The following is a 12,905-nucleotide window of genomic DNA, read 5'->3' as shown; positions in this document are numbered from 1 at the left end:
CACCCAGGCCAGCAAAGAGAGGGCATTGTCGGCGCTGAAGTTTGTTACAGCGAAAGCTGTTATGAGATCACAACAGCTGATTTTGGCGCCATAGTTGTCTACCGCCGCCGGTATCCATGACCGCTATCGCGTGATATAAAAAAAATAAATGAGAAACAAATTTCTAGGATCGGATGGCATTTCAACCCGCGCCCTCTGCGTGGCAGTCGGGTCTTCCACCACAGTGTCACGCTAGTGCTTGTAACTCCTTCGCAAAAATACTCTATACAGGCGTCATGTCGGGCAAGGAATCGTGTTAGTATATGCAATGTAGCGTGGCAGAAGAGTAAAATAACAACCAGTCATCACACAATGCCAATAGCGCTAAGAGTGTGTTGTTTAGAGCTTCCCACCAGTGTTGCGGAGTTGCCCCACCAGAAATGGAATGACTCCGGAATCATTCCACATTGTCATGACCACGGAATGGAATGGGGGCAATGCTTGGAGGAATGGAATGAGAATGGAATTAAGCGCCTTTTGCACGGAATGAAATGGGAATGGAATTAGGTCTGTTTCCTAATATAGAGCACGTTGCTGTTTTTCATTCTTCTAACATTATCAAGTCAGAGCCTCAAAATTGACAATAAAGCAGTATTTTTAGAATGGCTTCGCTGATTACAAGCACGGTATATTTATAAGCAACGCGCCTCCTAGAAGCCGAGGCATAAGCTAGTGTGCAAAAAAATGCATTATTCCAGCAGATACCGAAGGGAGAAACAAGTTACCCCAGCGCGTTGGTTCCCATTGATACCCCCATACCAAAGTGGCGAATACTCTATGCACAGCCTGATCTTTATCTCACGAGCAGTTTCGTACCTGACACACGTAAATACCCTTTGAGACATTGCATACCTGCGCACAGGCGAACACAGAAAGTTCTCCTCACCCCATCTATGCTTGCGAGGAGCGCTTGTCAAGCGTGAGTGCTGACGAGCAGTGCGGCCCAGTGTTCCGTATTCGATACAAACGCACAAGGTGCCCGAGTGGTGCACTGTTCCAACTAATACGTTATTGCCCATTAACCAAATCTTATTTTTCTCCATATTCACAACCGCTCCAGACGCGTGGCAAAATTGCTTAGTCTTCTTGAATACTACTTTTGTCAGCATAAAAATACGCTACGTCGTCATTTTAGCATTAACACATTTAAGCATAAACATTATTAAAACACCGCCATTCGTTCAAACATGCTGACCATGCAAATACTATAAGTAGCGGGAGAACTGCCCCTATGGGAATTAGTAGGGTGGTTTTACTGCCCGAGATATGTAATTAAGCTACTATCCCTCGACCTTGGTAACCTGTTTTGCGTACTATTGCAGTTCTTAATTCATCTGATGACATCAGCTTTATGGGGCGTTCATTCTTAACTCAATAAAGCTATCAAGATGCCTTTCTTACGTGGAGGAATTACACTGATGGAATTGAAGTGCCCGGCCATTACCGGAGTGCGAATGGGCTAAGTTTTTTCTTTCCGAGGAATTGAAAAGAATGGAATTGCGGCAAGTTCTACTTCCCCGCAACGGAATTAAAATGCAATAGAGGCGCCCATTCCGCCAAACTGCTTCCCACCCACTGCAAAGTGCTCAGCCATAATTCTTTATCATCATCTCACAGCGCAAAGGTCACATAATGCCTTACATGTGTGGAGCGCGTACCACGAGACTCCGAAGAATGACGAAAAATGGCATAGTGGGAACTTCTCTACTTCTGAAGAATTGGGATGATTTATGGCGTAGTGGGTACCTTGCATGTGCACTTGTATTATTGCCCCAAGAGACTGTCCAGCGGGCTCTACAAAGTCCGCTCTTCCAGCTTTCGTTGTGACTGTGCTGCGTGTGTCGCGCAGGCCTGGCGACCTCTTTATCAGAACAGCGGTCTCGCACATCAGAGAGTACACCCAATGACGTACTGCTTCTGAGATCGTGCTCACTCCCTTGACACAAAGCATTGAGCCCACTAAAAATTTTCGTATTTGCTTTTGAGAAAATAAATATTACGACTTTGAAATTAATACTGGTTTGTGCTAGTTGGTAGAAATTCGTGGTACAGTTACTTCCGCTCCTCTGAAGAACGTATTTTACCTTTGTCCCACATTCCTAAGAGGAGGGCAAGTGTCTACGTCACAAATCCTATGTTCGTTATGATTACTTTAACTTCAAATTTTTCCATAAAAAAACTGTTACGAACCGTTACGGAACATTTTTTTTTTCGTTCTGAAACAGAAACGGAACGGAACTTTTTGCGGGGGAACGAAAGTAAAACCGAGACGAAAAACATTTCGTTCCGACACCCTGGTATATGCCACGTTAATGAACTGACGATGATGGTTTCACGACGTGTGCATCATGTCAATTAGGCTGTTCGTGTCATGGCATGTCATTCGCGTTTGTCATTAACGCATGCGCATAAAAAGAAAATTGACAACAAACCTTTCGTGGCACAAAGCTTTCCGCGTAGCTTTGTGCTTTCATAATGCCGCCACCTTGCGGGATTCCAGAGAGCTCATTTGCAAAACTGAAAGCACAACCATGGTATCTCGGTATCACCTAGGCATCGTCCTGTATTTTTTGACAATAACATGACAGATCAATAACGTAATCAAAGAGATCCTGAAATAGAAGAGTACGGATGCATTCATGTAGCAAGTGTCAGTCTTTAAAGATTGCAAAACTGTTTTTAGACATCCGTCTGTGATTGATAAGCTACGGTACGAGCGAGTGGTACATCATCAAAGATGAAGATTCCGCGAATTATCTGCATCTGTTAGAGGAAGAAGCGGCTATGTCCGCTGCATATATGAGCTGGAAATATTGAGAAGGGGCTGACTAAGCGAAGCAGAGGTCTGTGTATACAAAATTCAAATATCCAAATATTTGCAGAGCGCCTTCTAACTTATTCCGTCGTCTCCCTGTCCTCAAACAAACAATAGGCCGCTTCTCCTGCAGCCTACGGACTCGTTGCGTGGCTTATTCTGAAAACTGGTCCCTGCACGAAGCTTCGACCGCACGTCAAGAAACTAAAGAAACTCATCATTTTGCGAATTCGCCTTCCGAAAATTATTTTGAGGAGAATTTGTACTTGCCCTTGTGTATTTGCACATCGCCATTCATTCGACGATATTCTGTTGTCATGGATTTCGCCACGCGACTTGCATGAAAATTTGCCGGAGACTCTGAAAATGAGATCCAAGAAGAATCTGTACCTGTCTGCCTCGAAATTATGGGTATTGGATTAACAATATTCGCATAAAGTATTTCTGTTCGGTTGTTTCTCCTGATTCTATGCTGAATTAAACACAATGTGCGTATGGATCCCCCTTCGTGCTCGATTTCAAGACAGTCCCGTACAAGACGCCACGGTCACTGTCGTCCACAGAAGCACGGCAAGTAGAGACACGGCGTTTCCGGCAGTGGCATCGTTGCAGTGGTGCCTATCGGCGCATAAGCACACCTCCTTCACGAAGTGGCTGGACACATGCTCCGTGAAGCAGCCCGTCTGCTTGCCGTTGACGCACATCCACGTGACGTTCGCCGGCTTGCCTGAGGTCGCGAACAAAAGAAAAAAAGAGTAATGAAAGAGTTACGACCTCTGGCAATATCAAATTCTCTCTAGAAGCAAAAGAAAGACGCGGTTTAGCTTTTTATATTGTAATACTGCGGTAGAAGACTTACATTTCACACACGGTCCTCGATGTAGTGCATGAACATACTCAGTAATATTATTGTTACTTATAGCTTTTAATGTATACTCAATTATGACTCTTGGCGTTTCAGGCAGACGTTAGGAGTGGACATTCATAAGCGAAAATATTCCAGTGCATTCAGAAGCTATGAGGTCAGTGTCGATTTAGCAGTAAATGCGACAAAATTGCGCTAAAGTTGCATCGATGGGTGACACCGGCGGGCTCGAGTAACTGTCAACAGCGCCGCCAGTCTTGGCGCAGAGACCGTCTCTTGAGACGATCACTTTCGGCGACATTGTGCCTCCTCTGCGTGGCGCAGAATCTCGCGTGTGCAATGACTGAAGTGAATTGCCTGTCCGCCTTTCCTCAACTAGCCAATCAGCGCACGCTGGAAAGTGATGACTCCCAAAGTGATCGTCTCCGAATACGGCACCAGCAGGCCTCGCACCTCGACGGTGTTCGCATAGGTGCGCTCATTGTTCTCCGCGAGGGGGGGGGGGCAAAGTTTCGAGTCCGAAAGAAAATGAGCTTCGTAATGGAGGCGAAAATGAAAATGAAGCGATGGAGTGCTTCTCCCAATTGCCTTTCTGGTCCCCGGCTTTCCTGAGATAAAGCTGGGAAGTTAACAGCTCTTGGATTGAAACATCAGGGGTCCTCGGCCATCATTATCACCAGAACCCTGCCTTGCCATAACCACGCACTTCAAACAATGACGGGACAAGTCCGACTGAGTAAAGGTATGGAGCCCGACTTCATACCCCCCTGAGACGACTAGCGGGAGCGGCAGTCGTCTCAACGCGCTCGCGTGCACGTGGGAAGAAACAGCCAACGCTGTGGAAAGCGTGTCAAGCGTCTGAACACGCTCGCTTCCACGCGGGACCTCGATGAAGACGTTCCACACTAGCCAATGAGGCATGCGCCTTTGGAGCAGTACAAAGAAAAATAAGCGCCTGTGGGGTAGTGGTTGGAGCCTCGGGCTCTAGGGGCCTGGAGTTCAAACGCCACCTTCGGAACAACAATTTTTTTTTACAGCGAAAGCTGTTATGAGATCATTTCACCGGCCGTTTTTGGCGCCGTAGTTGTCCGCCGCCGCCGCCGGTGTCCGTAACCAGTATCGCTCTAAATAAGAAAAAAAAACGAAATAAGAAAAAAATTAAAGGATGGAACGAGGTTCGAACCAGGGCCCTCTGCGTGGGAGCCCAGTATTCAACCTCTGAGCCATGCCGTTTTTTTTTTTGCTTTATTGCCTGTTATTAGACATGTACATCAGACAATAAAGACATGAAAGAAAGACAAAAGTTGTGTCCGTCCTGCTGGACAGACACAAGTTTAAAATTCCTTGAGCGCTGTCAAGGGTTCTACCCTCGACAACCACTCAGGTACAAACTCCTGAGCTTTCTGGAGTTCCACAAACGTGGTCATACACTCACGAAAATACATCCGTGCGGGCCGTGCATCTGGATCGCAATAAAATCCCGCCATACGAGCCCGCCATAAACAGTGAAGGCCAGTTAACATTATTAGGTCTAACGGCAATCCATGATCATCATCTATTGGGAGAAATCTGAGCCATGCCGGTGCTTGAAACTGCAGCCTGTATAGGAACTTTTTGCAAAGCAGTTTCAAGCCATGCCGGTGCTTGAAACTGCTTTGCAAAAAGGTCATATACACCAGAGCACGCCTGTCTCGCACCCAGGCTGCTGGCGAGCCGAGCGGATACTCTCGCATCCAGACGTCGGGCTGACCGGGGCTGCCAAGGCGCGCGCGGGCTGCAGCAAGTAGATAGGGCAAGCTGCAGTTCTGGGGCTTCAAAGTGCGAAAAAGTACTCGTTCACGCCGCTTCAGCGTATAAGAGCTCGTCTGGGCACTACTGCGTCGTCTTTGGATGCCAAAACAAGCAGCGCAACAAGAGGATATTAGCGTTGTCTGCGACGATTACGACGCGCCATGGAAATAGTGCCGGTGCGGTGTTTTCAACTTCGCCGCGAGTGGATAACCGTGATTCAAGCAAAAAACTAGGAGCCGAGTGAAAATGCGCGAGTAAGTACACTAACAGCGTGTATTCTGCAGTGTGATGCCCACCTATTTCATTTTGCGAACCTAATTTGCGTGACACGCAGCTGGGTCGAAGGCAGGCGCGAGCTTTTGTGTGGGGGTGCACTTCACACCTTTGAGCGTTTCCTTTGACGAAAATCTAGTGCAAGGTAGTGCTTTCAAGCACAAGCAATCAGCATGCTTTGCCACTTTCAACGTAGTATTAAGCTTTAGTGCTTTTGATGGCATCCACACCTTCGAGATTTTGTCTTCAAAAGCTGGCCATAATTTCTGGCCAGCTGGCCAGAACAGCTGGCCAGAATTTCGTGATTTCATTTCAGTGTTTCATGTCCTCAAATTTATTTGGACACGAGGCATCCAGCTGCACATAATACATATATTGGCACGTAAGTAAACAGTACTCGCGCCAGCGTCCTTTACGTCGCAGGCGTAGCTAACCGGCTTAACTAAGAGTAGCACAGTTTCGCTTGTAAAGCACCATCGTTACAAGAATAAAATGGCTCAGGTAGCTTCCAAAAGGGATCGCTGAACGATACTTCAGGTTATACTCCCTGATAGCACGCTTTTGTGAGCAAGACGCATTATAGTAAGAGCGCCCGTGAAACAAAAATTACGTTCCGCGAAACTACCCGTAAAGCGTACTCTAATTATTACGCGATGCATGCTGAAATGATGAGCTTTCACAAAGATTTGTGCACAACTTGTAATATGGGGCAACAAAACATCGTTTCACTCTTTCGCGAGCTGCACTGCAATCACGATTCACGCGTACTACAGCGAGAACGTTTTTTTACGAATGTAAGAGCGTACATATCTGACGAGGTTGCTTCCGCAGCCCACTCAGCACGTACTGTATACATTGTGGACTTGCATGAGGAAGATGTTCTTGATGTTCCAATAAAATCAGCGAAAATGTACAGGCTAGAAAAGACGCGAAACACGCTCTCCGACGGGCTGAGTTTCGGAAGTTTCACGTTTGCTCTGTGTAGCGTCTGCTGGCGTGGCAGCCCGCGCATGTTGTTTCGTCGCGTGTGCGATAGATGGCGCGACGCGCAATGCAAATATGGCGATGCGCATGGAATGCGCTGTGTTCTGGTCTATACAGGCTTCATGTCGGGAAGGAACCACAAAAGCATATGCAATATAGCGTGGTGGAAGAGTAAAATAAGCACCAAGCGTCGCACAACGCGAGTTCTGTAACCAGGCGTCACACAATGCGAATTGCGCAAAGAGTAGGTTGTCGGTTGCTTCCAACCCATTACAAAGGGCTTTGTCATAATTCTTCATCGTCATCAGGCACAGCATCAACAAAGTGCGCATAATGCCTTACATGCGTTTAGCAGGTACCACGGTTCTCCGTAGAATGACGAAAAACGGCACAGTGCCTGCTGCCCTACTTCTCAAAAATTACAATAATTTATAGCGTAGTGGGTTCCTCGCAAGTGCACTTGTATTGGTTGCCAAGGAAGCCCATAAGCGCATGATCCATTTCGTCGGGGTCTCAGTAAAGTTCTTCGCCCCCCCGCCCGTCTTTCTTCCACGTCAACATATGTCATACAGCATGACGGGAGAGGGAAATAGCGACCGGGCGTCACCCAATGCAAATTACATAACTGGTGGGCCGTTTAAAGCTTCCAACCCATTACAAAGGGCTGAGCCATAATTCTTCATTGTCATCAGTCGTCGCTTCAACAAAGTGCACATAATGCTTTACAGACGTGTAGCTGGTGCCTCGCTTCTCCGCAGAATGACGAATAATGGCTTAGTAGGTGCTTCCCAACTTCACAAAAATTGTGATTGATGGCGTAGTGGGTACCTTTCTAGTGTACTTGTATTGTAGCCCCAAGAGAGCTTACAGCGGGCTCTAGAAACGCCGCTCTTTCTGCTTTCGCTGTGACTGTGCTGCGGTTTCAGCGCAGGCCTGGCGTTTTTTAATTTGGTTCACACTAAATTCACGTGCAATGAATTCAGAAACAAGGGTATACAAAAATTTAATCACTTATATGCAACTGAGCTCACTTTCCTTGCACCAACAAATCGATGCGTAGCTCAGTAACACTAAGGGCCAGCAGCATGTTGGTTGCTGGATTCAGCCGATTCCTATGCTGATTTTTCAGATAGGCTAGTATCGAGAATGCCTGCTCACAAGCATATGCTGTTGCCTCCATCCAGAAGGCAACAACACTTTGGCAGCCAACTTTCTGTTCATACGCAGTGTTAGCCCGGAGTTCTAGAAATAACTTAACCGTACGGTCCGTTTTCGGAGTCTGGCTGGCTACAAGCGGCTGGCGGGATTTATTGCGCAGCTCGCGCGCTTCTGTTATGCACTGAGATGTGCTTATTGAAACACGGGTGTGAGTAATGGAGGTCCTTAGATCGATCGCACCTCGGTTTCGCCATCTAAGTGACTTGGCGAGTGCGCAACCAGGGCGAACCAGAGAGAAGAAGCTGGAATGCGTCGAAAGATGCTTACGGCCATTCAGTGCAGCTACTTGTAGATACTGTAATATACCCGTTTCTGTCCCTCCCGTGTTTTCGTGATTCCCGTGACAATTTGGTGGAGGTTCGGGGTAGCAGATGCGCTGAACAACGGCGCTCCGCAGTGGTCGTCGACACGGAGTTTCCATCACAGAAGACAAGACCAACGCCGCGACCACTCCTGCACCGGCCACGACAGTGCCTGCACCGGCCACGACAGTGCCTGCACCGGCCACGGCAACGCCTGCACCGGCCACACCACCACCAACGTGCGTACTGACGCACTCGAAAAACCTGGGACGTTCTGTGGTACGGATGAAGTCGGAGTCGAAGATCGGATCGCTGACTATGAACGTACCAGTGCGATCATTCGATATGACCCGACTCTTATGTTGGCCAATTCGTCCACTTCGACCAAAAGGTACGGCGAAGGTATGGTACGAGAACCATGAGGAGGAGATCGGAAGCTGGGACCATTTTAAGCAAAAACTTTGCGACTTATTTGGGAAGCCCATGGGTTGAAAGGCAGCCGCAAAGAAAGAGCTATTCATCTGTGCTCAGGCGTAAAATGAACCATACATATCGTACATTCAGGACGTGCTGGCTCTTTGTCGTCAAGTCGACAAGGACATGTCGAAGTCGGTCAAAGTTGGCCACGTGTTCAAGGGAATAGCAGACGACGCGTTCCACCTATTACTTTGCCGGAATTGTGCTACCGTCGACGAAATTACTGAGGAATGCCGGCGTTTTGAACAGGCCAAAAGCCGGCGTATTGCAGAGTCATTCACTCGGTTGCCAAACACCGCTGCGTCGTGCTCATGCGAAGATGGACTGACCTAGCTCTCGTCTGCAGTCGTCGCCGGCGTCCGAAAGTACACGAATCGTCCGTCGGGAAATAGAGGCAATTACACCTGCTCTTTCCACCGACGGCCACGGTGATTCGCACGTGTCCTCAGTTTCTTATAGTCCAGTCAATTGTGCGGAAGGAACTAGGAAATTTGGGCTTCGCTGTCTGCGCCGTTGCTCAGTCTTAGACAACTGACTTCCGCTCAAGGTCGCCGCCGCGCCCCAGGTCGCCGCCCCAGGAACAACGGTTCTATCCGTGCTCTCGTAATACGGCTAAATGACGGACTGCGGATGATCAGCTGATCTGCTTCAACTGCCGCCGTAGAGGTCACGTCGCACGACATTGCAACAACCGTTGGTCTTCGCCTTTAAGAACCCGGTATGCCACTGCTAGACACGCCGAAGCTACCGCCGTTTCCAGCCTCCTGAGCCGTACACCGATAGTAACCGCCGTTCCCAGTCTTTCGAGCGATAGAACAAAGAAGATCGAGACAAAGAAGCTGGAATGCGGTGCGAGATGCTGGCGGCCATTCGGTGCAAGTAATATACCCCCTTCTGTCTCTCCCGTGAATTCGCGATTCCCGTGACAATATATACAAGGCTATGCTATAGGCTCTGCTAACGTGCCTGGATAGCCGAGTGGTTACGATGCTCGCCTTCGGATCGTGGGTAGGGGGGTTCAGATCCCGTCTCGCCAAGAATTTCTCTGTTCCTCTTTCTTTCGATCTCTTTTTTTCTGTCTGTCTCTTCTCTTTCTTTCTCTACCTGTACTCGTTCGGTCAGCCGTCAGAATTATTCCATCCTACGCCGGCAAATCGGCGCACGTGTTCTGGTAGCGAAGCACAAGATGAAGAAAAGGAAGTTGAGTTTGAAGAGAGCGCGGGCTGTTTCATGATGACGATTATGTTTGTTCACCCATCACGGATAAACGGCGAGCTTAAACAGCTCCGCTGTTAAAAAAAAAACATAAAATTTGCAGTAATTATACTTTAACAGGGAAGAGCCCCGGGCTGAAGACGCCGGTGCTTCTGTGCGTGACGGCATGAATTTAGGAGTGCACGTAGCTGAATCGGTAGGGTGATTCTAAGCAGGATGAACGCCTGGAAATAAAAATGCAGCTGAACGACGAATCAATTGGCGTGTACGTCTTGACTGGAGCGCCTCTGTGACAACGCTTGCCATCGACAATTTATTTAAGAATGGTGACAAGAGTGGAGAAAAGGCATATGTGTAACCACGTTTAATGGGCAAGGAATGAAGTAAGAAGGAGTAAAAAAAGGAGATAGAAGAAGCAATCATAAATTAGCGTTACATGAGAAGAAGAGCCGTGGCTTTGGCTGGCAGTAGCATACCCTTGGACTGGTATGGACATGGAGGGTATGGTCTGGATGGTACGAGTCCATACCCCAAGACTGATAGCAGAAAGCAAACTACTGATTGAACTTGATAGCTATGTCAATGAGCACAGAAAGTCGGTCCAGGCGATACTAGTAGGAGGTATGAGTGCACACGTGGAGAATCTAAACATTTGGACAGATGTTCTTGGCAGGGCTATATTTGTGTAGCGAGCAAACTCACATTACAGGAATAATAAGTTGCCAAGGCAGAGTACATGACAATGCGAAAACAGGTGGTCATGCATGAACTACGCCTTAGAGTCAGAAACAGCACGGAATACTTAAGCCAAATGATAGTAGCTAAAAAAACAGAGGAAAGCGTTGGTAGCAATCACAAGTGTATAGAGCCTTACTCTTTGAGAGAGGTGCCGAAGCCGTAGCAGCAGATAATTTTTTGAGATAATTGCGAAGCAAATGCGAAAGGTCGCAAAAAATCATGAACATATATATAAAACATAGCGGATACAGTGGCCTTGGTTTACAAAATGCTGGAAGATGTGAATCGTTAAAGTTGAAAAGGAAAGCCACATAACTGCACTGGAACAAGTAAATCAAGCTTTTTATATATCAGCGAAAACAGCGCGGCAGTTGGGATTGAGAATACTGGATAAGTGGAAGAAAAATGTTATGAGTGAACTGATGCAAAAGAAATTACATGTGCCTGGCCTACCAATTCGTGACATTTGCTAAAGAGACAAAGGTGCACCAGAAAGGTTCCATAGCCATGTAGGGGCAATACATCATTCCATTAAACATCACAAATCATACGTTAACATCGTCGTAGAATATTACGCACCGTGGTAAATGAGGGCCGTTGTCAGGATTATAGGTTCGGCATGAATGGCCTCGATCTGATTATGAGGCACGCCGTAGCGGGGACTCGGGGTAGAGTTAAACCACCTAGGGTCGCTAAGCATGCACCTAACTTCAAGAATGCGGCAGTTCTTGAGCACAAGCGACCCTGTCAAAACGCGCCCCGTTTTGCTGAAATCAACAACACCTTATGGGTTCTACGCATTTTAGTAACCACGCGGAGCACTTACCCGTGTTCCCGTAGAAGGTCCAGCGTGCGCACATGCCGTCCAGCTTGCTGCAGTTGTTGCAGTGCGCCGCCAGTTTCTCCCTGGTGGGCATCTCGGCGAATGTCTCGATGCCCAGCAGAGGCGGCTTGAACGGTGTTGTCCGATGACTTTCTCGGAGTCTGCGTACGCCGTCTTCCAGCGCTTGATGACCTCCTTGCTACGATTTGTGTCCACCGGCTGCTCGGCCAGCCAGCTGCACTGGAAGCAGGTCACGTTGCGGTGTCCCCGGTTGCTGGGCCGATTGTGTTGGCCTGCCGCGGATGAACTCCACACTGCGGCACACGTTGCAGCCGTAGCTCAGTTACAACGGGAGCTCGGATCGTCTCGCCGACGAGGGTGTTCACATGTATACATAGGTCAGCAAAAAAATGTGGAACTCACTCAGACTCGCTCATAAAATATATTTTGCCCTTAGGGCTCACCGGGACTCACACTCAGCAAAGTTTTCTTCAACTGGACTCACTTGGACTCAGACTCGCTAAAAGTTTTCGCAACCGAACTCAGTCGGACTCAAACTCACCAAAATATCACTCACTCGGACTCAATCAGACTCAGACTCACGGCTCGATCTGAGTCTGAGTGAGCTTGCCGACCTATGCATGTATGTCATCAGCAGTTCAATTCACCGAAGCTCACATTTTTCTAAACAAGCATTCAGATTATTATTATTATAGAGACAGAGAACAAACCGACACCGGCGTTGCCTTGGTTGAACACTTCATTTTCTTTTATCCCGTGCTCACGAGCAGCCCCGCCTTACGCCCGCTTCTTCGCGCGTCTTGTGCGCGGCATTGCGTTCCCCGCCAACGTTTTGCCGCGGTAAACTCAACAATTATTTTCACATTTAGATGTTCCCGCTTCACGAAAAGATACACATCCTCACATTTTAAGTGCCACCAGAGCTCCTTTATCGTTACTCACATTGCAGCATATCTTAAGCAAAAGTGTCTTTTGCTCAAATACATTCAATGATGCATGGCGGTGATCTTGAACTCGTTATTTATTCGTATTACTTCCGGAGCTTGCATATGTTGAAAAAGCTCAGGCCGACCTCTCTGCCTTCCAAAAATTCCCTCTATCTATCTATCTATCTATCTATCTATCTATCTATCTATCTATCTATCTATCTATCTATCTATCTATCTATCTATCTATCTATCTATCTATCTATCTATCTATCTATCTATCTATCTATCTATCTATCTATCTATCTATCTATCTATCTATCTATCTATCTATCTATCTATCTATCTATCTATCTATCTACGTACGTACGTACGTACCTACCTACCTACCTACCTACCTACCTACCTGCCTGCCTGC

General features: G+C 47.5%; 1 protein-coding gene across 1 annotated transcript; it reads right to left on the bottom strand.

The window, feature by feature from the left end:
- Positions 1-2,653: 2,653 nt before the first annotated feature.
- LOC119381316 (uncharacterized) lies at positions 2,654-11,886 on the bottom strand. Its single transcript, XM_037649207.2, has 2 exons — positions 11,544-11,886; positions 2,654-3,581 (listed from the first exon to the last, which is right to left on the bottom strand). The coding sequence occupies exons 1-2, from the start codon at positions 11,632-11,634 to the stop codon at positions 3,373-3,375; spliced, it is 300 nt and encodes a 99-aa protein (XP_037505135.1). The 5' UTR covers positions 11,635-11,886; the 3' UTR covers positions 2,654-3,372.
- Positions 11,887-12,905: the final 1,019 nt, after the last annotated feature.

The sequence above is a fragment of the Rhipicephalus sanguineus genome, chromosome 2 (assembly GCF_013339695.2).
Source record: "Rhipicephalus sanguineus isolate Rsan-2018 chromosome 2, BIME_Rsan_1.4, whole genome shotgun sequence".
Lineage (NCBI taxonomy): Eukaryota > Metazoa > Arthropoda > Arachnida > Ixodida > Ixodidae > Rhipicephalus > Rhipicephalus sanguineus.
This window is presented reverse-complemented; position numbering and strand designations above follow the sequence as displayed.